The sequence below is a fragment of the Maylandia zebra genome, linkage group LG9 (genome assembly GCF_041146795.1).
Source record: "Maylandia zebra isolate NMK-2024a linkage group LG9, Mzebra_GT3a, whole genome shotgun sequence".
In the NCBI taxonomy this organism is placed as follows: Eukaryota; Metazoa; Chordata; class Actinopteri; order Cichliformes; family Cichlidae; genus Maylandia; species Maylandia zebra.
The window spans coordinates 24395269-24421418 of record NC_135175.1 but is presented as its reverse complement, the minus strand read 5'-3'; the positions used below and the strand labels follow the sequence as shown (position 1 = coordinate 24421418).

Below are 26150 nucleotides of genomic sequence, written 5' to 3'. Positions count from 1 at the left end.
TTGCCCATGTTTTCTCTGAGCCCCCGGGATGGGTTCGGCCAGCGTTTGTGAACCATGTATAAACATTTCCTGAGTCAGAGGATTTCATCTGTCAACAAAATGATAAAATGATCTCCTCCACGGATGACAAATGGAGTAATCACTTTAAGTGCCTCACAATTAAAGCTCACTATTCATGTGAACTGATTAAAAATACTTAAAAACTTAAAAACAGTGCATTTTATGGGATCTAATGAGAAAAATGCACTACAAAGTAAATAAAAGTTATTGCGAGTAGATAAGAAACTATGAACAGCAGATGACTAACTCGACCTCTTTCCTATGTGGAGAAATTTCAGACTAAAGTAGAAATGTAATGAAAGGATACAAGTTGCAGAAATGAGTTCATTTGTTATTGTTTGGATTAGCTACAAAACAGCTTAAATTATTTAATGACTCTTGACTTTTATATTATCTTAGTCCTCAAGTTTGCGATAATTAATGAAGCTTGCAGAAGCTCAGTTTCCCGAGGGCCTGGGACATTGCGTAGCTGCGCCGTAGATGACATGCTTAGGATGATTATGATCCATCGTGAAACTTTATATTATGATCACACAAAGCCTCTAATGTTAAAATTTAGCTCTGCATTTCTGATTGTTTAATACTTGAGTCAGTGTAGCCTGGTAATGAGGTTTACTGTTGATCAGCTATAACATTAAAAGCACCGATTGATGCTATTAAGGTAGTTAAATATTGCTTATAATCTGCTTACAAAAGAAGATTTTGCTGGGGAGCCTGGAAATTAACTGGATATTGCTTTGACATGTACCACCCATGTAAATATCACTGTGGACAAAGCACATCCCCCCATGTTGGCAGCACTTCCCCACAGTCATGGTCATTCAGAATGGGACAGCATGCCCCACACCACACCACAAAAATGGCTCATGCCAGAGAAACAAACCAAAAAGCTCAATTCCAAATCCACAAAACTCGATCCTCTTGAGCACAGTAACAAGCCTCAAACACGGAGCCTCTGCTTCTAGCATCTCAGCGCTGACTTTACAGGAAGCTAATTAGCAGGCAGATGTTGCTCATTGAAAACAAGTGGATTAATCGAGCATCACCAAACGTGAGCACCTCAATAAAAGCTGACGTTTTGGCAGTTTACTGGCAAGTTACCAATCTTCCTACGAGTGGACATCCTAGCAAATTTGCCCCAAAGAAAAACTCAAGAGCTACATCTCAGACTCTACAGGCCTCAGTTAGCATGTTAAATGTTAAAGTTCATGACAGTGAAATTAGAAAGTGATTGAAAAATAATGATTTAAAAGTGTTTGCAGGAGAAAGTCTCTTCTCACTAAAAACAACAATGGCAGCATGGCAGAATTGCATCTGAACAAACTACAAGACGTCTGGACAGATGAGGCCAAAGTGAAGATGTTTGGCCATAATGTACCAAACACAGCATATCAGCACAAATACTCCAACTGTGGAACATGGTGGTGGACATGTGATAATTTAGGCTTGTTTTGCAGCCAAAGAACCCGGGAAGTCTGCAGTCATTAAGTTGACCGTGAACTCCTCTGTATAACAAAGTATTCCAGTCAAATATGAGGCCACCTGTCCAGCGGTCTGTCTTGGCCTAGACTGAGTTGCAGCAGCAAATCTATAACAGAATGGCTGAAAAAGAAGTAAAATCAAGGAGTTGCAATGGAGCAGTGCAAACCTCAGCCCGAGTGAATAAATCAATAAGATGCTTATTTGCAATAAGTAAAAAAGATGACAGTGAAGCATCTGTTTATGTTTTTATTCTTTAATGTTGGGATTGCATAGACCCACTGCAGTATGTGCAAAAAAGAATAACAAGAAAATAGATTTTTTTTATTATCATGCTTTTGAAAATGACGGTCTTGGTAATTTTTCACTTGAACACAAAGTGCAGCAGACAAAAGTGACAAAATTACACTCTGTTCTCCCAGAAAATGACTCGAGAGGTAATTTGTGCAAGCAGATATTACAATCCAGTAAGCACCCTTTAGATGCAAATTCACACTTTCACATACTTAAGGTTGCAAAAATGTGAATCTAATCTAAAAAGCAAAGCAAAGTTAATTCCCCAAATTAACTACAGCAAGTAGATTTGGTGCCTAAACCTGGCTAAACTGTGAAAGTGGTTCCATAATTTTTCTCTTAGCAAATGCACACTATATTATCCCCATGTTAGACCTCGTAGCCAGGTTTTTGTTTTCATTGGAAGGTGAACCATTAAAATGAAATTCATTTAATTATATCCATATTTGACTGTTTATCCACTACCTATTATCCAGTTAATGTTTTTCTAATCTAGCTTGCTGTGCATTAGTCTCGAGCAGTTTTATAGTTCAAACACCTATTATTAACCCATGAGTCATCATTAACTGATAAGCAATGAATAGTATGCTACATAGTCTATTCTGGAATAACAACACTCTGTTAAAAGGGGCTATGATCAACCACACCAACAGATGGGAGGAAATCCCTTTATGTTCAGTGATTTCTCTGATTTTTCTTTAGACAAACAGAAGCAATTTTCTTTCAGTTTAAACTTCGGTTTATTGTATACAAGTTACTGTCATTATCATTCAGTATCCAGTTCATAAAGCAACTCTGAGCAGGTTTTATCTTTTTTTAAAGGATTAAAGAAGAGAGCTGCACAAATCTGCCATTTAACACTCTTCTCTCATCATAGTTATTCTACCAACAGCCTGTAGTGTCAGAAGCCATAGAGCCAAGAGAGCTGTTTTTGGCACTCGCAGTGAAGGAGATCCTTTATAAAAACAGAGCTAAGCACAATGCATCAGACTGAGAGAGGTCTAAAACAACAGTGTACACTACAACTGATGTTTTGTTTTTTTTTAAAACATCTTTAAAAAAACCAAAAACAAACATGGATTCTAAAAATGATCAAAATTAGACTTTGAATCAAGAACATTTGAAATGCTGGGAAGCAAAATGAGATCCAGTGCCAATGGCTTTTCCTTTCACTGAGGGTGAAATGATGGGTCATTCTGGTTGTTTGTTGGAGTGGTCTGAGTGCTGGCTGTGCTGGACCTTGGTCATATATCACCCCCCCTTTTCTGTCCCCGGGTTGTAGCTCCTCTGTCCACCAAAGCAGAAATGGCCCGAAATGCGCAGTGCTGTGTCCAGTTAAAGTGTTTATGACCTCCATCATTGAACACACACACACACACACACACACACTCCTAAACATCAGCGAGGCTGTATTTGTTGCACTCTCGCCTGAATTCACAACTTAAAAGGAAAAACGTGTTTTCTTTGCCCACGGAGAATTTCCTCGAGCCCCTGTACATCGTTATAGGACCATTTTTTAATAAACTGCAACATAGATGCAATTTTAATCTCGTCTAAACCTTTTCAGTGCTTCTAATGCACAAATCTTACTTCATTATGCTCAACAGTTTTTACTCGGCTGTGACATGGTGATTGTGGGAAGCTGTGCGCTTGCCTGCAGGTTATTGTCATCGCTCTGTCATCTCATATTTTGGGTGAATGTTGTAGGTGTGTGTGTGTGTGTGTGTGTGTGTGTGTGTGTGTGTGTGTGTGTGTGTGTGTGTGTGTGTGGTGGGTCTAGCCTGATTGCGCGCCACTTCTCCATCAGTGCGTGTGCACGAGGGTCCGCAAAGCTGCCGCTGCTCCTCTCCGGGCGCGCAGTACCATCCCCAAACTTTGATGAGCCGTAACCTTCACCAGGGCAACAAAACAAGCCGGGCTGAATTATACCTGCGAGGATATATTAAAAATAAAAACAGCGTCGTCTCTTTCTCCCCCCCTCTCTCTTTTTCTGAGTGATTAAGGTGAGTAAACTGCAAGCTTCACATTACAGTGCGCGTTTTCCCCTCAACGATTCGCAGCACAGCGCGTATTTTACCGGACGTGTTTTGCCAGATCTGCGCGCGTCTCCACAACCAAAGTGAAGTTTGTGTAGGTGTGATGTTTTTGCATTAATTAATTGATCGTGCAAACTTTTTTCCTTTTTATAACTGAGTAAAGATGTTCTAGATGCTTTTTTTGCAGCTCAGTTGCTCCGATATCACCATATCTTTTTTTTTTTTTTTTGCCTGCCGTATGTTACATCTCTGAATTCAACACGCAGAATTTATCAGTAACTCGATTTTAAAAGTCTTAACCAGAAAGGATTTTTTCCCTCCAAGCCCAACAACAAACAGGTGTCAAAATGGAAAGCACTCCGATTGAAATTTACAAAGAAGACACCAAGTGCCTCTCCTCGCTGCTGGAAGACTGTCCGGCGAATTCAACTGCTTGGGTATCCGGATACTCTGACAGCCGCAATGTGACCCACGATGATGATAGCTGGGAGCAGGAGAGCATGTCTCCCATCATCCCCATCATCACCGCAGTGTACTCCGTGGTGTTTGTGGTCGGCTTGTTGGGCAACTGCCTCGTTATGTATGTGATTATTAGGTAAGGATTTTTCTCCCCACTTTGTATAACATCATAAAGTGTGTGAATGTGTGTGTGAATGGGTGGATGACTGAATGTAGTGTGAAGCGCTTTGGGGTCCTTAGGGACTAGTAAAGCGCTATACAAATACAGGCCATTTACCATTTACCATAAAGTATAAATAATAAATCCGCATGTGTGCCAGAAATCACTTCTCTCTTTCTATGGAGAAAAGAAAAGAGAAAAGATGCTATTGTGTCTTTTTTTTTTTTTTTTTTTTTTTAAGAAATCAAGATCCAGCCAGAGGAATGTTTTTCTTCTCTGCCTTTGCAAATGTTATTGCTTGGGAATAAGAGCACCCAGACTTGGGCTTACACAGTGACCTCCAGGCCATCTGGTGTTAGTCACAGTTCTTGTTTTTGCCTGCATTTTGTTTTTGGATGCGCTTCAGAGACACTGAAAAAAAGGTGTGATGCTCTAAGCTCATGAAAGAATTGACAAAATGGGCATTTAAAATGGTATGAGACAGCATCCAGATAGAGAACGATCTTTTTTTAAACCCCCAAGTCTCAAAAAAGAAAACAAGACGTCATTTTGGCAAAGAAAGGGAATGTCGTCATTTCTAACCTGACATTAAATGTTCAAAAGCTTGGTGACAGGGAGCTAATTCTACCTCCTCCAGAAAATGAAACATGCCAACTTTATGAATGGCAACTCTCCAGCAAGACCTCCCAGATATATAATGGGTTTCTATACATTTCTCATCAAGTCTGGCCTGGCAGGCATAAAATTAATTACGTCTGAAACCAGTGGTGCTTTGTCAACCCAATAACATGCTTACACCTCATTGGGCTTTATTTATGGTCTGTGTGAGCAACAAATCTTATCTGATGTAACGTGAACTGCTGCAGTGCCATCCAGAATGCTTCAATTCCTCGACAACAATTACCTCAAATCAGGTTGATGGCTTCGCCTGTCTGCAGGAGTCAGCTTTTTCATGTCACTTTACAGACAAGAGTGTACATTTTACTGTTTCTCCACAGAGAACAGCTGAAGGAAGAAGATGCTTAATGCTGATTTATTGGGAAGAAATATATGCAATTATTCAAATGTAATAAAGTCCATTTGGGTCACAAAATAGATGTTTTAGGCCGCTTGTCTGATTTTCAGACATGTCATGTTTTATATAGCCAAACTGCCCGTTTTACCATCTTTCGCTTTTAGGTGTGCTCTTATTCCTTATGTCAGATTCAACAATCTGACATAAGCTCCTCAGAGATTTTGGTCTATTTTGCCATGATAGCGTCACACAGTTACTGCAGATTTTTCAGCTGCACATCCATGATGTGAATCTGCCATTCCACCCCCTGGCCTCTAAATGGCCATTTGAGTACAGTGAACTCATTGTCATGTTCAGGAAACCAGTATGAGATGATTTGAACTTTGTGCATTATCCTGCTGGAAGAAGCCATCAGGAGACGGCTACATTTTGGTCGTAAAGGGACGGTCAGCAACAATACTCAGGTAGGCTGCAGTGCTCAGAGGAGTTCAAAGGGGGACAAGAAAATATGTCCTACATCATTATACATCACCAGCCTGATCAGCTGATACAAGGCAAGGTGGATAAGGGTTTTCATGTTCTGACCCTACCATGCAAAAGTCGGAGAAGCAGTAACACTTACTCATCAAACCAGGCAAGGTTTTTCCAATCTATTTTTCACTTTTGATGAGTCTATGTGAAATGTAGCCTCAGTTTCCTGTTCTTATCTGACAGAAGTAGCAGCCGTTGTGGTCTTCTGCTGCTGTAGCCCATTTGCCTCAAGGTTTGATATGTTATCCATTCAAAGACACTCTTCTGCATACTTTGGTCGCAACAAGTGGATACTTGAATTACTGTTACTCACCTGTCAGTTTGAAAAAGTCAGGGTATTCTGCTCTGGCTTCTTGTATCAACAAGATATTTTCAATCAGTGAACTGCTGATTTGGATAGTTTCTCTTTTTGGTAAATCCTATACTGGTTGTCCTTTGTAGATCAGCAGTTTCTGAAATACTCAGACTACCCCATCTGACACAAAAATGGGACTTAAATCACATTTTTCTCCAGTCTTATTCTCAGATTGAACTAGATCCACTACAATGTCTAGATCCGCTGAGTTGCTGCCATATGATTGGCTGATTAGATATTTGGTATACAACTGCACTTGAACACGTTACATACTGAAGTAAAGCCACTGAATGTATTTACAACTCCCAGTGAATATAACGTCGCTTATTCTCTGCTATATGTGTATAAAAAACACAATAGCTGCTTGCTAACACATTAATCCACATATCAAAGTCAGTGCCTGCTGAACTAAACCCAAGTGGCTAAAAGTAAACTTGAAAAAAACTTTGATATCATGACAAATAAATTTCTCTTTTGCTCAGAGGACTGAGCTTTATCTATGAATATAAAGCTGAAGCTAGCAGCTAGTTAGCTTGAAATTTAATTTACTGCTTCTACATTTTGGGTTAATCACACCATAAATAAAAGACATGCAGTGTGTTCAATAGTGAACTTCTGGTAGACTGAACTTCTTTTTTCTGGTCACAACTATTTTCTTGGGTTTTTTGTCTTCATGATTAGCTAAAGTAACTGGTTGCTAATAGGTTCCTTAAATTAAAAAGTACATTGTTTAAGCAACTCGATGATATCTGGTTTCAGAGGGCTGTATTATAAAGAAATATTGTTTTACCTGTCTCTTTTTCTGGATTACTGCTTGTGAATAGTAGACCGTTTATAAGTAATTGAATTACTTTAGCCCACTATATTGTGGTATATAATACCAGCAACTCTGCAAATTGTGCAAAATAACGTCTATTTTCAGGTTGATCTCAAATGGAGGGGAGTTCACAATAATTTTTCCAGTTGGAAACAAATTTTTCTGATTACTCCAACATGACACGAATGCAGTTTATTCTAACCAAAGTTTGCTTGTGAAACACTGACGCTCTTTATGATAATTTTGCTGTAATCTTGAACAGAAGTTCATTCTTTTAGGTGAATCTTCTAGGTTCTTGCAGATCATACTATAGCAAGTAAATATCAACTTTTTAAAATTTCTACCCAAACCCCAAAATTCTGCATGTATTTTGCATTGGTGCTACCACAAGTAAAAATCTGTAAATACACAATTGTATAAAGCTCATTGGATATGGTTTCAATCCAGCACCACTTTACATATAACAATGAAGTGTGAGCCTGAAAGATTGCATTACAAATTCAAGAAAGCACTGTGGACTAATGGACAATGTTTAATTCACAAAGAGCCCAGAACAAAGGTCTTCCACTGAGTCGCGAAGCAATAACGGCTGCCGAGACAGTGCCGTATCTCTCCTCACAGGACAACTTTGTGTTGTGCATATTTAACAGGTACACGAAGATGAAGACGGCCACCAATATTTATATTTTCAACCTGGCACTCGCCGACGCCCTCGTCACCACCACGATGCCATTCCAGAGCACTGACTACCTTCTGAATACGTGGCCCTTCGGCGAGGTGGTATGCAAGGTCTTCATCTCCATCGACTACTACAACATGTTCACAAGTATCTTCACCCTCACCATGATGAGTGTGGACCGCTACGTGGCCGTGTGCCACCCCGTGAAAGCCCTGGATTTCCGCACTCCCCTCAAGGCCAAGATGATAAACGTGTGCATCTGGATCTTGTCCTCGGCTGCAGGGATACCGGCTTTTGTGCTGGGCGGTACTCAGACGAATAGCGGTGAGGAAGTCTTTCCCCGATGTCTAACAAAAAGTTTAAGAGTCTCTGTCCACTTTCTATGCATAGCAAATACTCTCCAAGCATGTACTAATAAAATGTTAAGAACAGAAATATATTCAATATATCAAATCCATCCGTCACTGAAGAGTTTTTCATTAGCTACAAATTGAGCACATCCTTCCTGAATATAGATGACGTAAGAAATAAAAAAGCGTTTAGAGCAAAATGTTCCCTTGTTGAGTGCAGATTAGCTATTCTACAGCAACTTGCTAAATTGATTGCAGAAAATTGTGAAGTGGAATTTCATTTATCATAAAGTGCACTTCAAAAATAGACTCAAAACCTTTTTGTTCATACTTGGCAGCTGTGTGTGAATGCCTTTTTTTAAGTTTTCACTGACTTAAGACATAATCAAACCTACAGGTTTTTCTGTTTTTATTTTCAGTGTTAATTACATTGAGTTTCATAAAACATGTCATATAAATAAAATTGCCACTTTATTTTCTCTCCACTGTTCTTCCACAGACATAACAGAGTGCGCGCTGCAGTTCCCCGATCCCTACGCAAAGTGGGACACACTGATGAAGATTTTAGTGTTTGTCTTTGCCTTCGTCGTGCCTGTGCTCATTATCACCGTGTGCTACTCCCTCATGGTCCTGAGGCTGAAGAGCGTCCGAATGTTGTCCGGCTCGAGGGAGAAGGATCGCAACTTGCGCCGGATCACGCGGTTGGTGGTGGTCGTGGTGGCCGTGTTTGTGGTCTGCTGGACGCCCATTCACATCTTCATCCTGGTCAAAGCTCTCGTCACCGTGCCGGAAACCACCGCCATCATGGCCGCCTACTTCTTCTGCGTGGCTCTGGGTTACACCAACAGCAGCCTCAATCCTGTCCTCTACGCCTTTCTGGATGAGAACTTCAAACGCTGCTTCAAAGACTTCTGCCTGTCAGCCAGACTGAAGGGGGAGAAGGTGTCAGGGAGCAAAAAGGCCCCCAGCACTGTGCGAGAGGCCGCTGTTCCCCTGGAGAACCCAGATGGGACTGGTAAGCCGACATGACTAGCAGTGGAACTGTCTTCAATCTCCCACACTGGAAAAGAAGACTCACAATACCTGGGCTTAACCCACATCACAACAGCAATGTAGACTGGGTTTTGGATTCACTTCATTTTCATTATCACCCAGGGTATAATCATCGATGTGGTTGTCCATAAATCCAAATCAATCCATCCTAGTGTCCTCTGACTTCTGACACTTTCCTTCACAGCAGCCTGTGATTGTAGGTCGAGACAAAGATTGTGCATTTATGGTTTAACCTGGCAGGTGGATGTAAACCAAACACTGTTTCTGTTTAAGTAGGTCAAAGAAGAAAGTGCTGCTTATAATTAATATGGATTACTGTTGATGGAGGTCCAACAATTAGTTGATTAACCAATTATTGCATGAATCCCCATTTATTTTGATGACTAAGTAATTATTCAGGGAGGGTTTTTTTTTTAGGAAAAATTAAACATTCGCACCATCCAGCATCCTAAATAAGATTTTGATTTCATACGTGACAGTTAATTAAACATTTTTAAAACAAATTTATGATCGCTTACTGTTTTAATGATGATTTATTTAGCCATAAGTTTAATTTAGACTGCCAACCTTCCCAGGGTGTACTGACAGCTGAGATACGTTACATCACCTCTACAACCCTGAATTGAATAAGTAGGAGATGGATAGATGGGTATTGAGCTTACTGGCAAAATAATCAGCAGATTAGCATTTCATAAAATCATCATTACACAATATTGCACACACGGTCATGAGATAATTATGTGAAGATATCTTAGGAGAACTGATGATTATTTAAAGGGTAAACGAGCAGGAGACTGATTAAAATCACTTGGCCCATATCAAGTTTCATCAGTTTTGATTCATTTGTCTCTCAAATGCTGTTTATTCCCAAAATTTCCTCCTATCATTTTTCATTTGCCAAATGTGCCTTTACAAGTCCAGGAAAAAATGTTTGTGGCGGCAGAAAAATGACTTCAGGAATGATTACTAGATAGGGGTCAAACAGCACTTCATATTATAATGTTTGCTATTTTTATTCAATGCATTTGACATGCCGGTGATATTTGCATGAATCGCTGACAGCAGACATGTGCCAAAAACATTTTCACATCTGTGCAGAGCCTGAATGGTGCTGATTGACCACAGTGTGAGAGCACTCACTGACTCGTGTTGGACTTTGAAGTTGTGTAAGAGTCAAAGAAAAAAACAAAAAGCAACATTCAGCTGCATCAAAGCAAGTTAATCAATGAGAGAATGTGGAGGGAAGATCCTGGACTTGAATGTGCATTTAAAATTTGACAGAGGGCTCTCTATCAGCTTTGACCCTGGCTTTGTGTCCAGACTGATAAGTTGTTAACTTTATGGTATATAACTAATAATGATATGTGCTTTGTATATGGCTTTTACCATGATACACATACTGTAGTCCTGCTGAACTGTCATACTGTTATTGTTGTGCAGTCTGATAAGCCGATTAGCTCTTTCAACAAGTAAAAATACAGAATATTCTAACAACTGTACAGTATCTCAGTCTCTATACAAAGACTTATTTTGTATAGACTACAAAATGAAAATCTTTGCACAGACTTTATGAAAATATACTGTATTTGTAGCATGTTAATCATCACTGCTATGATAGTAAAGGCAACATCAGCAGCCATAAGCTTCATGGACTGTGCTGTTATTTTGAATGTACTGCAAATACTACATGAAAGTCATCTATCTCATTTTTAAAAAAAGCATCTTTAGCTAATACTTGTTGATAAATCTCTTGCTGACACATGTATATGGACATAAAAATAGATAAAGCACAGATGTTCTAAAAATAAGAGACGTTATTCTAAGAATCAACACTGTGATCGAGGCATCGTTGTAGTTTTTATTTATTTCTTTTTCATCTCTGTGCTCACAGTTTAATGCTGTACATTGGCTTCTCCTGCCGTCATTCGAGCAGGACGTGTACTGATCGATTAAAACTTGTCTGTGAAGAGCTTAATAAAACAAGTTTAACAAATACACAATGATTCTTTCCTTGGAGTGTGACAAGCTCGGGGATAGCGGATACTCATTGTTTGTTTGTTTTAAGGAAAACAAATCTCTCTCCTTTTTGGTGACTTGTTTTAATAGATTTTGAAGCCTTGAAGAGATTCTTATTGGAGGCAGTGACTCTGCAGACTTCTACAGTTTAAGAGTTTTTTACTGTAAGCCATCAGCTCCCCCCAGAGGGAAGAGGATGCAATGTGGGGTCTTTGTTTTGTTTTTTATTTTAAAGAAACTGCAATGATTAATAGCTGCATTCACATAACTTGGCATAAACAGAAGCTTCTGTATAGCAGTCCATATTAGTGTTCACATACTGGATCTCAATTGTGCCACCTCTGCAAGACTACGGGATAAGAAGATACATCAGGTGATGATTGATGATTTCTCCCACATTACAAGCTTCTGTCTCAGACTTCTTTTATTATGTTCATTATAATACATCCACAAGACCTCCAGATCATTTGATCATTATTCACCCATTAATGCACCTGATACAAAATCGTAATCGTTTATTATTAGTATTAGTATTAGTAACCTCATTTTTGATTTGTTCATATTTCAACATTACTAAATTGATTTGACTTATCATGGCAGTGTATGAATTACTGTAGGCAAATTCCAGCACTTAGTGTTTTTGGACTATTTCTGTATGTGTAGAAATAAGCCATAAGAAGAACAGACAGACTAGATTCATGTAGGTTCATGTTCTAAGTTCAGGTCAAAGGAATTTTATTTACATACAGAGTACCGAGTCTGTAGTCGGTAGTCTGATACTGAAAATATGCGTCATTTTGCTTTAAACAATCCATATGAAATTTCTGTTTGTTTGGATAAGGACAAACTCTTCTAAACTTTTTATCAGTGAAGTAAAACAAGGAAACATTCAGGTTCTGAGCCACTAACACTTTTTTCCTAATTTACATGTTCTGTTGTATTCTCCTTCATAAATGACTTGTCTTTTGAAAAGGGCTCTACAAATAATAAGTGCTTTTATGGAAAAAGCAGATGGCTTTTAACAGCATGTTTGTTTGAAGGCAGCAAGCATAACGAAAATAAAAGAAAATGAACTAAACAGGCTGGCGAGGCTATGTCTACAAAGATGTACCTAATTTTAATATTATCAGAGTGTGTGGGCGGAGTGGGGGGCATAAAGCTTTTAGTTACAAGCTGCGGTGTGGATAACTGGAATACTTGAGCTTACTAATAGACATAATATATGAAATGATAGAATATTTCATATATATCATATCAAGTTAATTTAGGACCCCGAATTTTGTACAAATTTTGTGTAGTTGTGTTTAATTTTTAGAATTAGTGCTATCTAAACGGCAAAAAGAGAGAGAAAAAGAATTAGTTGAAGAACTTAATTGCGCCATATAAAGACGAGGCAGGCCAATAATCAAGCACACATACAACAGCACAACAGTAATCTGAGGAGGGCGTGGCCGGGTGAGTCAAGCCCATGTGACTCCCCTTACGTCATGGGAAGGGCTTTTCCGGGTGTTTAGTTGGACACTGAACTCTTGACAGACAAACAAACGTAGCTCTTCTTTTACACTTTTCACCTTATTTTTGCCGAAATGAATCGCATATTTGGCAAAGGAAAAGCTAAAGGTCCGCCACCGAACCTGACGGACTGCATCGGAAGCGTAAGTATGAGGCGGAAATAACTTTTCGGAAGGATCTTTAAACGAAGTAAACAAAGACAGTTAGCTAAGTGTTAGCCAAGTTTCTGGGGACCAAACAGGCCACGGGTTCACATATTTAATTGGAGATATAATTTTCGGAAATATACATTATTTTCTAGATTAATCGTATGTTATTTTTTTATGTTTTTAATGTCTCGTAGACTTAAAACCTAACGCCTTGAGTTGACAGTGTCAGTTGGTAAATAAGGTTCTCAAAGAAAACAATCAGTTCTCAGTGTGGGTAATGGGTCATCATTGTGTAACGTTGGGCAGGAATTTGAGCCATTTGACTGTGATTGAGCTCAAACCATGTTGTTCTCCGAGTAAAACAAAGAGAATAAGCAGACATGAACCAGTTAAACTGGTTGTCAGACTGCAGATGAAGGACGTGTTTAACGATGATGAGTTTTAGCGCCCACCGCAGAAAAATTACCACGGCTGTGATAGAAAAATATTTTGTTTTTAATTTACTGTAGCATAAAATACATTTACAGTGTCCACCAAATGGCCTGAAATAACAGGAAAATGCTTAGTTTCTGATAAGATGAGATAAAATAGATCCCAAGGGAAATCCCTAGTGCCTTTTTAGATGCTCGGTACAATGAGAAAAAGCATTCTCACACAAAAAAAAAATTATGATCAACTACTGAACGGCTGCTGGAAAGATAAGACACAGGTGAGAACAACAGCAAAATGTCTACAGGACAGTATAAATGTCAGTATGATTAGTAAATAGGCAGAAAGTGGTGTTTTAAATAATATTTTTAATGCTATAGGGAATTGTAGCATGTGACAATGGAGAACTACAAATGATACTGTATTAATAATAATAATAATTGTCCCATCTGGTAAAGAGTCGATGGGTTAGGAAGTGTTGCTGTGCATGTGTATATTTTTCATGCATCACATGAGGGAGGAGTTGTACTGTCTAATAGCCACAGGTAGAAAGGAACTTCCTGTAGTCCTCAGGCCTGCACCTTGTGGCAGTGAGTCATTTGACTCGTGTGCTGTGGTGACTAATCAAGAGGGTCATGCTTGGATGGATTGTCCAAGATGCTGAGGAGTTGAACCAGCCTTCTCGATCAATTTGTTCAATCTGTTGCCATCAACTGCCTTCACCCAGCTGCCCCAGCACACTGTCGCATACAAGACCACTATTGCAACCACGGAGGTATAAAACATAGGCAGCATAGTCTGTAGATGCCCTTCAACATCTGTAGGACCATTTAGTGGCCTATTCTGAACCAGGAAAAACCCTGAATTCATTACTGTGTTCTTCTTTAAAAAGAGCTCCAATAATAATATGGTCCTACTGTCAAAGATCAACTAAAATTGATGTCATGTTTCTACTTTCAGGTGGATTCTCGGGCGGAGTCCATTGATAAGAAAATTGCCAGACTAGATGCTGAACTTGTGAAGTACAAAGATCAGATGAAAAAGATGAGAGATGGGCCTTCAAAGGTGAGTCTTGTTGTCCGGTTGTACTGTAAGACAAAGAGGCTGGTGTCTCTTAAAAACTTTCAAGATCAAAATAAACCTCTCTAAAATAATTCCTACAGTTTGTGAGGGGGTTTTCCACAAGTTTGTCCTTTTTCTCCCCCACTAGAACATGGTCAAGCAAAAGGCAATGAGAGTGCTAAAGCAGAAGAGAATGTGAGTACTTTTACTTCCTAAAGAAAGGGTAAGTTATTTAAGCTGCTGCCTTGATTGCTCTCATAACTTTATTTCTTCACGGCTCCAAGGTATGAAGGCCAGAGAGACAATCTTATGCAGCAGTCGTTCAACATGGAGCAAACAAACTACGCGATCCAAAACCTGAAAGACACTAAAACTACAGTAAGAGAACAGGAACTGGACCAGATCTTAGTTACAGAAGAAAATACTTTGTGTGCTAACATGTTTTTTTTCTTTTAGGTTGATGCCATGAAAGTTGGCCTCAAAGACATGAAGAAGGCTTACAAGAATGTGAAGATTGATAAAATTGAGGTATGCTTTCAGGTTATTTTAACAGCAGTTAATGTAGCTACTTGGCTGTTAGTTAATAATTAACTAATTAATTATTATTATTGAAATTCAGTTACCAGTCTTAGGTGCTAACTCTTTAACCCTTGAAGGTTTGCTGATAGAACAAAACGAGTCGCTGTGCATCACAAATTAGTGAGGGTGGTCTCTGCCTGTGCAGCTACATCCAGATAAACCCAGAAACTATTGTATTGGTTGTCAAATACACATGTTAGATAAGTCCTGTAAAGGAAAGATCCTTAATGGTGATTGGCCAGCAGGGATTAATAACAGCCCAGATTAAATATGAGCAGAGTGTGCAGGTTATCAAATTACCAAAGATGCTGCTGACACAAATGTAATGCTTCAAACTTTTTTTTTAAATATTCAGGATCTCCAAGACCAGCTGGAGGACATGATGGAGGATGCCAACGAGATCCAGGAAGCGATGAGCAGGAGCTATGGCACACCTGACATCGACGAGGACGACTTGGAAGCAGGTCAGGAAAACACAAATATGCCTGGATTTCACATATACAGCATTAAAAAAGAAAACATTACAGTGTACAAAGCTGCAGCAGTTCTGGTCAAGACTTATCTTTGCAGCATATGTGACCAGTGTGTGGATTTCATAAAAAAGGCTTCTAGTTTTTCCACTGACATCCCTGTGCACACACAGGACTTTTTTAACGATTCACGTGTGTAGACAGTTTAAACACAGATCTAAAGTGATAGAGCTCCTGATCTTTAAATGCTGTTCTGTCCACAGAGCTGGACGCTCTGGGAGACGAGCTGCTGATGGATGACGACAGCTCCTACCTCGATGAGGCCTCATCTGCTCCTTCCATCCCAGAGGGCCTGCCCGGCGACAAGTCAAACAGGGTAATGATCACAAGATTTTTACAGTTTCCTGTGAAATTTCTATTTAGTTTATAGCTTCTTGGTTTGTTATGCTTTCATTATTCATGGGAATTCCTTCTTTTTCTTTCAGGATGGTGTCCTGGTAGATGAGTTTGGCCTTCCTCAGATCCCAGCTTCGTAAAGGAAAATACATCATCCTAGTTTTACATGTATCATAGCCCTTTTTTTCTATTTATCCAACTGACACTCCTGGCCGAAAAAGGCAGCAATAAAAACCAAAGCATCTTGTGTCCAATGAATGGTAGAAACTGTAAGGTAAAAATCGGGCGTCTTTAATTCAAGGTTGTGCTTATGACTCTTTATAACTAAGCTTGTGATTGCTGGAATTAGGTTTCTATTATCTTTGTACAGTTTTTGCGGCACCCTGTTGCAAAAAACAAAATAAATTATATTTTTCAAACAATACTCATCCTTGTGTGATATAGAAATCATTCCATCAAGTCATTTTTTTGTACAAAAGACAGTTTATTGTCCAGTTAAATTTGTGCATGTGCAGGTGATAACTTAAAACACATTAACTTGGCAATTACTGTTAGCAAAAATAAATATGGAGTTTTTCCTTTTTAAAAGCCCTGAAGTTCCAACCACAGCGAAACTGTTTCTCGGTCACCAGCTGAGCCTGTAGGTGTGAGGGAAGATCTTTTGGTGTAGATACTCCACCATGCTGGTCTTGCTTTGCAGCTTTTCAAACTCAAAGTAAGGAATCTAGAAAGAAAAACACAAATTCGGCTATTTCGTTTGAATTTTAGGATTTACTGATCTACACAAATCTAAGAACTGTTGAGGATCTAACCTGAACAACTTCATATCCCAGAAGGCGCAGATGCCGCTGCTTGATGGCCTCTTTTCCAAGAAGCTGCCTCAAGTTTGACGTGAACCTCTTTTGTCCATCAATACACAGAGCGATCCTGCAACGTCACCATACAGCTCTCAAATACGAGCTTTACTTTCACTGCTTTGACATCGAAAACATGAAACTGGTTTACCTTTTGTATACGTCATCAGTTTGGCTGGCAGGCAGCACATATCCCTCTTCATCAAGTTTTATTTCAACATCTGCAACAAGAAAAGAACGAAGCCTTCAGTAGATAAGCTACAGGAAACATTTATGAAGTAAACCACTGGTGCAGACCAGCGTGTGTGCGTTACCGAGTGTGTAGCAGTATGGCGTCAGAACTTTCGATCCAAAGTATGAACGATCCCCGAGCAAATCCACCAATCCAGTTTTCACAGAGTTGTACAGATGTGGATCCACTGGTGTCTCCAGAGAGCGTCCAGACATGAGGAAAGACTTGACGCGGTATTTTGGAAGGAGTTTGGGACCCTGATTAAAGAAAAACAAAGGTTGACACAGGAAAGTGTTCATATAGCCTGCTATGACGTGTGACTTACAGATTTTCATTTATTTGAAAACAAAACACTGAGCAGTATAAGTGTTATTAGTATTCACTTCTTTTTGTTTACCTTTACGTGTGTTTTCTATCCATTTGAAATGAGAAAAACACAATAAAAACACATCATCCTGTTTTTATAAAAGCTCACAGAACGTGTATACATTTGTTAGTTTGTCTTTTTGGATCTCAAAAAATGAAAACTAGATAAAAGACCGGAATTGGAGGTTGGTAAGTCAAATTTAAATAAAATACAACTGAACACTGTAGAAACAATAAAGTGACCCTAGATAAGTAAATTGATAAATAATTTGCTCCTAATGCCACATAACTAAAATGCACTGAAGCTCACACACCGATGATGAGTTAAGTATGTGGGTGTGTATTCAGGTTTTGCATTGTTCCTGTGTCATTCAGCTTTCCAAGTGTCTAACCCTCACATTGTTCTAAATACTTTACCTCATAGAAGGGACACTCCAACTTCACAGTCATGTAGAGCTGAGTCAGTTGTGCCAGAGCAGCCCGGTCAATTCCCATGCTTTGCTCTACAGGACAAAAACACACAGCAGGAAATGACATCAGCAATATTTTGTTAAATCATGCACTCATGACACAGCATGTGTTGGCATTACGATTTACCTTGCAGCTGCTGGAGGAAGTAACTGCTGAAAACTTTGGAGACAAAATTAACAGGGAACCTCTCCACCAGGGTGCAGGCATGGAGCAGGTTGAGCAGCGTTCGAGGCTGAAAGTGTGAGAAACGCGTGTGTAGGATAGTTTCTACTTTCCCGAACACCTGGCCCGCATTGGGTGGGAGGTATCCCAGCTTCCCAAAAGCCATGATCTGCCTAGCCACCTGGCTGGTGCTGTAGTCATCTGCTCGGTACACAAAGCTCTCAGCGATGGCATCAAAGACGGGCGGGGAAAGGATGTTCCTGCGTCCAAAGAACTGCATCACTTTAGTAATTGTCTCTGGGTGGGAGGTGAAGGCCACTGTAGGAACATATTTCTCCATCGCCCCCATAAAGTAATGATCACTGTGACCAAAGTGCATTAGTGCCCCAAGTACATGGGTGAGCTCCTCATCGGTGAAGTGAGGCACATGCCGCACAGCCTGCTTACACAGATTGATCACAAGAGGCATGGCCTGCATCTGATTCAGGGTTACGAGAGCGCCGAGCACCCCGCTGACAGCAGCAGGATCCATACGGGAAGTAACAGTCACAGCGTGGCTGTGCATGGCATTCAGGAGGTCCCTGTATTTTCCATCTACACCCACACCACCTTGCAGAAGTCTATAAACAGCAACAAGGTCTGCTAGGCTCCAATTGGAAAGCTCCTGCCTCTGGATTTGCTCCATCAACTGCTCCAACATCACACTGCCTGGACCCTCTATGGCCAGCATCGCCTGCCCCAGAGTACACAGTTCCCCTATGGTCATCTCCCCCCTGTCAAGCCTTGCCTGGCTCTCAGACATGAGCCTTACCATCAGTGTGCTCCAGGGATCCAAGTAAAGCCGTGTGCAAGCCAAGAGAGCCGAAACCAGTCCAGCATTAGTCAACCGTCCAGAGTCCTGCTCCAGCTGGAAGCACAGGGCCCTGATAGTGGCCTCCTCCAACACAGTGGGGTTGGTCAGAGCACCACCCTCCTGCTCCAAGTCGGCCACACGGTGAAGGGCTGCTGCGGCCATGGTGTCAGACATGATTTTCACTGAGCGCAGCAGTCTGAAAACCTGCCTGGAGGAGGAGCAGGTCTCTAGACGGTGCAGGAAACTTTGCTCCTCTATAGCTGTGGGTCGGTGCAGCTGGGTCAGACAAAACCGCGGGACCGAATCTCTGTGGATTCCCACTGAGCTGCTGGTGATGAATGCAGGCTCCCTGACGATGGTGGTCAGACTCCTCGTCACGCTGTCCTGTAGTAGCTTCCGGCAGCCCCATATCCTGATACACCGGCCGGCTGATGTACACAGGCAAGTTACACATAAGACCTGGCTGCTGGTACTCAGAGGCCTGACGGATCCAGCAGGATAACATCGGATCCTGAACGGAATCCTCTGAATCAGCTTCAGAGCCATGACCCTGGTCCGGGACTCACCGGTCCCAGCTGAGCTAAAACGAAATAAAAACACAAAATTATTAAGGCTATTTTTAAATAAGTGAGAGAACAAAAAAAAACACCAAGAGTCAGAGACTCCTTCCAAACGTTTTCCTGTTTAAAATGAGCAGTTCATGGGTGGCTTTTTCAAAGACGCTAGACTGGTATGCAAATAATTCAAGGCAAAGATAACATCTGTTATTTTTGGCCATTGACAATATTATCCTTGCGTAAATGCCACCTTACTTACAAAATTTAAATATATATATTGATAGAAAACTAAAATGTCTCTGGTATTCACCAAAATGTTTTAAATACAGGGAAACGTCTGTCTTAGTTTCTTTTAGCGAACCAACCTTGAAGGTTGCTGTTAGCTAACGTTAGCATAGGTGCTAGCCTCATGTGTAACCTAGCAGAGCCGCACTGCTCTTTGTACTAACTTTTCATAGGGCTGACACTTCGGAAATATAAATAAAAACAAAAATGTGACGACAGTAAACTGAAAAAGTTCGTACCTGGACCTTCCAACAGCGGAAAAGGGTAAAATAACCGCTGACACCGGAGATGCTACCAAACGTGACTCCGTAAGGAGCACGAGGCGTTCAAGGCACCCTCAAAGTCTGTTCTTCTTAATTTCACACGCGTCTTGATGTTCCAAATCAAGAAGTAATTCTTAAATTAGCATATAACAAGAGAATTGCTGTAGATTAGCATAGCTCTTCACACATCTGAAATTCGTGGTGTAGAAAAAGATATATATTTCTTTCTTTTATTATTAAATTTGTATGAAACCCCTAAAGGGAGCAGACGAAAGAAGCAGTGTCTGAAATCCATACTTTCACTGCAACCTTCACTTCTCTTAGTCTCTTCGCAATAAATGTTCATTTCCGATAACTCGTTTTAATAGTTTTCTGACCTTCATAGGTTTTGTATGTCCAATAATCGAGGCATCATTGAAGGCAGCGTCATGTGGTTTGAACCTTCCACTCAGACACTAGAGGGCGACATTATCACTGCACAAGCCTATTCAAAATAACGTTTTGAGTTTGCGGCCGGTCGTCATAGCTTAACCCTCCTGTTATGTTGGTTTCCAGGAACACCAATTATGCTCCTGGGTTAATTTGACCCGGGACAAATTTACTCATCCAAAAGTGTCAGAAATACTGCCATTGATTATTTTACAATTTAGATTTTTTATTTTCGTTTTCTGTAGTGATGCAGATGACATCTCTTCTGTTCTGGGTCAATCTGACCCGCAACATAACAGGAGGGTTAAGTGGTCTTTCTGCGCCAAAAATAATTTTGTATTTTAACCTGCCATTTAAAGCATGGACTGTCATTTAAAGAGGGCGCAGCTGTAAAGTGCAGACTGATTTAGCGTCATCGCTCAAACAAGATTTTGGGAAATGAACACTGTAAATGTAGTTCTGCCAAAAACCAAAGAAAATTTAGTTCCAGGATGGATTTAAGCCCGTCCTTCTCATCTGGTAGGTTAGCATCCTTTTGTATATGTTTCATAGATAAGCATTTTTATTATACTAGATCACTCCCTGATATGAAGCAGACAGCATGCAGGTATGTACTGAGCAGTTTTCCTTTCATTTTTATAAAGGTCAGATTTTACTGTTTGCACTGGACTTTGCACAAACATCACCTAGTGCTAGCCTGCACATGCTGATTGAATTGGATCGGAGGAAGAGCAGGCTTGTAGAGACTTGACAAAAATCCCAATGAGGGGGGGGGGGGGGGGGAATCTGTTGCTTAAGAATTTTGTTTCACCCGAGGCAATAAAATAAAGACAAAATAATGCAACACTTATTTCAGTTGTCATTTATGGAAGGGAAACAGCAAAATACAACTTGATAGAGGGCTTTTATTTAAAAAGTTTATATTAGAAAATGTAAAAACTCAGCTAAACCCAATCACATGAATTGCAAAGATGCATTTCCTTAGAGCTTTCCAAGTGCTGCCACTTCACATCTTTACATGACAAAACAACACTATTCAGATTTTTCTTCTAAGATGTGTAAATTTGGCAATACTGGAAGTTCACAGCAAACCGTGTTGATAGTTATTGCTTTGGTTTGTTTAAAATAGGGTTTAAACTGGAGTTGAGACATGCAGCATGGTGATCTAGCTGACGACAGAGAGGTGGAGGGCACAGAGAGAACGCTGGTGTAGCTCCTTAATCGTCCTTATCCTTGGCTCCGTGCTTTAGGATGCGTGTGAACTCCACATAGTTGAAATTATTCTTCTTGTCAATGGGGGCCTCCCTGAAGAGCTCATCCACCTCCTCATCTGTAAACCGGTCACCCATTGTTGTGAGCAGCTCTCTGAGGTAATCTTCCTGGATGAAACCTGAAGTGGATAATGGTCAAAATCAGATAAGAAACTGCAACAGTTCCCTCTTCAAATTAAAAAAAGCAAAAACAAAAAAAACCCCATGAGACTGTGGATCACCAACAGGAAGTTACCTGTCCCCTCCTCATCAAAGCAAGCAAATGCATTCCTGATCACATCCTCGGGGTCTGTGCCATTGAGCTTCTCTCCAAACATTGTGAGGAACATGGTGAAGTTGATGGGCCCAGGAGCTTCATTCATCATGGCCTCCAGGTAGTCCTCATTGGGATTTTTGCCTGTGTAGATAAACATATGTGATGCAAACTGAATTCAGAGGAGACTTTTCTATTTTCAAACAACTTCTTATCCTAATAGGAACAAAACTAAATTGGGCAAACATCTTACTGCCTTCAATGTTCTCTGTACCGAGAGCCCTGTGTTTATTTCTCTATAAAGCAACTTCAGCCAGCTAATCCCAGCTTCAAACCATTATTATTTTCATTGTGCTTCCTATCAAAGAAGCAGAGTGAAGCCTTTTAAGTGTAGGGTTTCTGCCGGACAAGTTATAAGACCAAGAGTAAAAGAGTAATAAGTTGTAACATTTGCCTGGGTCTTTTGCTTAGCAGTTCTAACCCTTTCACAGCTTACTGAATGTGTTAAAATAAAAAGGTATATTAAACAGCAGCTCTACTTCTCGTCCTAAAGCCAAGCTTAAAATTACCAGCTGTTTTCAGACATTAGTCTGGGTAGGCGGCTCCGTTTAGGAGCTTGAAATACATGGGTGGAAACCCTGCATAGCAGTAGCATTGGCAGGAACAGGTCACACAGCAGTTACTGCACCATTTTCTTCTAATGAACCAGTATAGATCTATGAAGAGCACCTTTTCTCTACTCATAAACCTGAAAGGCTCAAATGATAGAGGCAATCATTTTTATTAACAGCTAAAAGCAAATTTAAATACGTGTGCCTGTAGAACCAGTTTAAGCACAGCTAACATCAGTACACACCCAAATGAATACGAACAGAGCATGAATGGCATACATTTGACCTCCTTAAGACGTCTGAGAATTTTACTCACCCAGCGAGGCAAGCATGTCGTGGAGGTCCTCTTTGTCGACAAACCCATCTCGGTTCTGGTCGATCATGTTGAAAGCCTCCTTAAACTCCTGAATCTGGGACTGGTCAAACATGGCGAAGACATTGGAAGTGGCGCGCTGAGGGCGCTTCTTCGTGGTCTTTCCCTTAGCCCTTTTGCTAGACATTGTGAATGTTTTGTTTCTGTGGAAATTAACAGACATCAGGTTACACATCTTTTTGAATTACAGCTCCATTTGATTAACTACTGAGAAACAAACTGGAAACTGATTTAGGTTGAGTTGATTTCTACATCTGATAAGACTAAACTAAAAGACTTTTCATTTGATTGAAAAGACTTCAAGAATTCCAATCAGGATGCAATGTTATAGGGATGAATGTCAACTTATTCCCCATTTACAGGAAACAGCATCATTTGCCAAGGCACAATGTGGAAGAAAACACCACAAGACAGACAAAAGTTGGCAGCACAATTCAGCATTTAGATCAAAGTAGATGATGCCATTATTCAAAATAAGAGTTTGTCAGTCACATCCACACATGAGTAGCAGGGTAATATAATTCTCTGGCAGCGAATCCCCAGTGAGGTGTCCCTCACTGAGCTATAAATGGAAATGTTCCTCATCTTTCTAGGTTGATCAGCTCACTGCTTTCAAAGAGGGTAGGAAAACTACCGATGTGAGGACAGATGCCCTTATCAGGCAAAGTCTTGAATAAAGAGTTGAACTGTCCCCACGTTAACATCTTTATGTTGACAGACACTTTGGGTTTTGCTGCTCTGCGCTCATGGAAAATGGATTCAACCAGCTCAGGCAGCAAGTATTATCTCGCTATGCATGTGATGCCCTGTAAAAACAGTGATGTGGGCTGATATTATCTGAAACACTGACAAGTGCAACAAAAAAAGGAAAGAAAATATGAGCAACGTCTTACCCTATAACTTATTAAATAAAAAAAATAGAATAAAATGACAAATGTTATGCCTACTGAGAATGAATCTGAAAAGCTGACTGAAGACAGCTGGTGATTGTTGGTTAACCGTGTCGACTGACTAACAACTAAAGCTGATTTACGCATATCATATTTACGCGTTTTTAATTAAATGTTCTCTTCTCCCCAGCGGTCATACAAATGCACAATTGACATTAATTAACTTCGAATAAGCCAAAAAAGTTAAACACGATATTTATATGATTTAAAAAGCTGACCGTACCTGCACACTCTTCTGGTTTGCGGCCTGTATTAACCAACATCATAATTTATATGAAATACCCAACAGTCACTGGCGATAACCCAATTCACAAACACATTTTCAACTCACGAAGCTAACCGCGGGATTTACTAGCTGGAAATATTTCTTTACTTGCGACCAATTTCGTAACAGAGCCATTAGCTACGCGGCTAACTGTTAGCCGTGTTTTCAAGGCTACCAACGAGTGAGCAACACATTACGTTTTCTTTTAAGATATGAAGTTTTAGCAGCGGGATTAAATCCGTGTTTTGTATATATCAGAGTGTGTTTAATGCAACTAAATAGCTCTTTAAAATAAGATATAAACACAGACTTACCTGACAACTTCCAGAAAACCGTCAGCTAGCCCTGTGCCGTTCTTTTTCTCAACCACCGCCCTTCACTTCCTCATAATATTGCTGGGTTCCGTACAGAACACCAGACCAAACCAATGAAGAACTATGGGGGTGCCGGTCAAGAATGAAGCCATTATTTCTCATTTGGAATTAATTGCATGTTTCAGTCTAATTGTAATTCTTAAATAACTTGTCTAAAACTCCGTTTGAAAACATATCTAAATAATTCTAGCATTATTAGCAATAAAATACAAAATAATTTTTAACACTTCCCTCTTTGGAGTAATTGTAACTTCCACTCTCTGCCTGCATTGACTTTCAAGGATATGTCCTTTTAAGGAAATAGCGACATACATCCTCCCTGCGATGAGCAATTAAGGAAAGGTGTGTAGTTTCAATGATCCCCGTGGGAGGATGGAATTTTTTAAATTCCATATTTTATTTATTCTAACGTTTCTCTTATTTTCTAAACTATTCAACACATAAATTTATCTTTAATGTATTTTTTAAACACGTTTCTAACAGCTGATTTCATTCATTCCTTTAATGGAAAAACAGAAATTTAGTCATATTTGGGTCATCCTCATAACTAAACTACGTTGACACTGATCATTTGTTATTTATGATTCTCCTTTGTTGCATTATCATTGGGCTTTTAATGTTGTTTACGTGTTATTTATTGTTGAAGAATATGTTATGATGTCTTCCTGGGAACGTCCTCGTTGAAGATTTGAATAGGTAAATCGAACAGGAAAAGATAATGAAATATTGAAGGAAGTCAAATACTAAACCATAACAAAATGAAGAAATGTTGACATAGAGGATAATTATAGTCCGACTTGTCCGACGATGGGTCAGACAACAGTTGGTACCACACTCATTGCTGTAAACAGAGGATTACTGCTGCAGGGCTTCAAAAGCAACACGTGGAACTATTGACTCACAGTTAAAACAGGCCACGTCTGCCTTTGTTGTCCACCTGTCATATCACTTTCAGTGTTAGGGAAACAGCTTCACACTGGAAAAAGTTTTACTCGTAGCAAAGCCAGAGGAAGAAGCCTAGTTTAAAGCTTCAAACATACAAAGAGGTGAAGCATATGGTTGTGTGCTGCCTCATGAACGCATTGCCCAGGCATGCCCGAAAAGGGGAATGTGGCTCATTGAGTGGGTCCGGTTACAGAAGATAAGTAACAGTAAAATCATTTTTTTCGTTGTATGCCACACTTAATTTGTGATTTTAGTAGTTAAACTATTTTTGTTTACAAAATAATTATCTAAAAAAAAAAAAGCTACAACAAATTTAAACTGTGCATGGTTCACTTACCTTTAGCACTGCACTTTCAAAGCTGATAACAAAATGAGTGTCATGACTCATGAATATTTATATATTTTACAATAACCAGACTTTTACAATTATACATATAGATACCAAACTGTTAGTTTCTACTCCTCCTCTGTGTTTAGGAGAGACACAACCGAGCCACTCAAAATGAAAAGAGAAAATTAATGTTGGAAAATATTTTACGATTGTATTTTAAGTTTTGCATTTATTTATTTATTTTTACTTAGAATTGCAGTACTGCATTCACCCACTAGAGGCTGCTACTTACACATGAAACTTCTCATGCATATTTAAACACTTCTTGAGATATTTACTTACCTTTCTTAGAGTGTCACTTCGTGTGAACTGAATATGTTCATATCTCCGAACTTTATATAGCT

The 26150-nt window shown here is 39.8% G+C and overlaps 4 protein-coding genes across 4 annotated transcripts; 2 read left to right on the top strand and 2 right to left on the bottom strand.

The window, feature by feature from the left end:
• The first annotated feature begins 3599 nt into the window (after positions 1–3599).
• Positions 3600–11263, top strand: LOC101485978 (delta-type opioid receptor). Its single transcript, XM_076888212.1, has 3 exons — positions 3600–4464; positions 7857–8209; positions 8735–11263. The coding sequence occupies exons 1-3, from the start codon at positions 4217–4219 to the stop codon at positions 9262–9264; spliced, it is 1131 nt and encodes a 376-aa protein (XP_076744327.1). The 5' UTR covers positions 3600–4216; the 3' UTR covers positions 9265–11263.
• A 1521-nt stretch (positions 11264–12784) lies between these two features.
• chmp5b (charged multivesicular body protein 5b) lies at positions 12785–16325 on the top strand. Its single transcript, XM_004546889.4, has 8 exons — positions 12785–12959; positions 14355–14459; positions 14605–14651; positions 14741–14834; positions 14913–14984; positions 15391–15499; positions 15769–15881; positions 15991–16325. The coding sequence occupies exons 1-8, from the start codon at positions 12891–12893 to the stop codon at positions 16039–16041; spliced, it is 660 nt and encodes a 219-aa protein (XP_004546946.2). The 5' UTR covers positions 12785–12890; the 3' UTR covers positions 16042–16325.
• Positions 16326–16375: 50 nt separating this feature from the next.
• On the bottom strand, positions 16376–20064 carry fastkd3 (FAST kinase domains 3). Its single transcript, XM_004546890.5, has 7 exons — positions 19921–20064; positions 17951–19419; positions 17771–17856; positions 17070–17244; positions 16907–16976; positions 16714–16828; positions 16376–16625 (listed from the first exon to the last, which is right to left on the bottom strand). Exons 2-7 carry the CDS (start codon positions 19383–19385, stop codon positions 16527–16529), a joined length of 1980 nt encoding a protein of 659 aa, XP_004546947.1. The 5' UTR covers positions 19386–19419; positions 19921–20064; the 3' UTR covers positions 16376–16526.
• Positions 20065–21220: 1156 nt separating this feature from the next.
• Positions 21221–24692, bottom strand: myl12.1 (myosin, light chain 12, genome duplicate 1). Its single transcript, XM_004546887.5, has 4 exons — positions 24411–24692; positions 22825–23024; positions 21880–22041; positions 21221–21763 (listed from the first exon to the last, which is right to left on the bottom strand). The coding sequence occupies exons 2-4, from the start codon at positions 23006–23008 to the stop codon at positions 21591–21593; spliced, it is 519 nt and encodes a 172-aa protein (XP_004546944.1). The 5' UTR covers positions 23009–23024; positions 24411–24692; the 3' UTR covers positions 21221–21590.
• Between the last annotated feature and the right edge of the window lie 1458 nt (positions 24693–26150).

What these genes read in the sequence shown, in the direction of transcription:
- chmp5b (XM_004546889.4), top strand. Translation starts at nt 12,891, where the DNA reads ATGAATCGCATATTTGGCAAAGGAAAAGCTAAAGGTCCGCCACCGAAC. An exon ending in TGAAAGACACTAAAACTACA is followed by an intron (nt 14,835 to 14,912) that starts GTAAGAGAACAG and finishes TTTTTCTTTTAG; the next exon opens with GTTGATGCCATGAAAGTTGG. An exon ending in TGAAGATTGATAAAATTGAG is followed by an intron (nt 14,985 to 15,390) that starts GTATGCTTTCAG and finishes TTAAATATTCAG; the next exon opens with GATCTCCAAGACCAGCTGGA.
- fastkd3 (XM_004546890.5), bottom strand. Translation starts at nt 19,385, where the DNA reads ATGGCTCTGAAGCTGATTCAGAGGATTCCGTTCAGGATCCGATGTTAT. An exon ending in GCCATACTGCTACACACTCG is followed by an intron (nt 16,977 to 17,069) that starts GTAACGCACACA and finishes TTCTTGTTGCAG; the next exon opens with ATGTTGAAATAAAACTTGAT. An exon ending in ACTGATGACGTATACAAAAG is followed by an intron (nt 16,829 to 16,906) that starts GTAAACCAGTTT and finishes GTGACGTTGCAG; the next exon opens with GATCGCTCTGTGTATTGATG.
- myl12.1 (XM_004546887.5), bottom strand. Translation starts at nt 23,008, where the DNA reads ATGTCTAGCAAAAGGGCTAAGGGAAAGACCACGAAGAAGCGCCCTCAG. An exon ending in CGACATGCTTGCCTCGCTGG is followed by an intron (nt 22,042 to 22,824) that starts GTGAGTAAAATT and finishes TTATCTACACAG; the next exon opens with GCAAAAATCCCAATGAGGAC. An exon ending in CTTTGATGAGGAGGGGACAG is followed by an intron (nt 21,764 to 21,879) that starts GTAACTTCCTGT and finishes TATCCACTTCAG; the next exon opens with GTTTCATCCAGGAAGATTAC.
- LOC101485978 (XM_076888212.1), top strand. Translation starts at nt 4,217, where the DNA reads ATGGAAAGCACTCCGATTGAAATTTACAAAGAAGACACCAAGTGCCTC. An exon ending in GTTATGTATGTGATTATTAG is followed by an intron (nt 4,465 to 7,856) that starts GTAAGGATTTTT and finishes CATATTTAACAG; the next exon opens with GTACACGAAGATGAAGACGG. An exon ending in CGGTACTCAGACGAATAGCG is followed by an intron (nt 8,210 to 8,734) that starts GTGAGGAAGTCT and finishes GTTCTTCCACAG; the next exon opens with ACATAACAGAGTGCGCGCTG.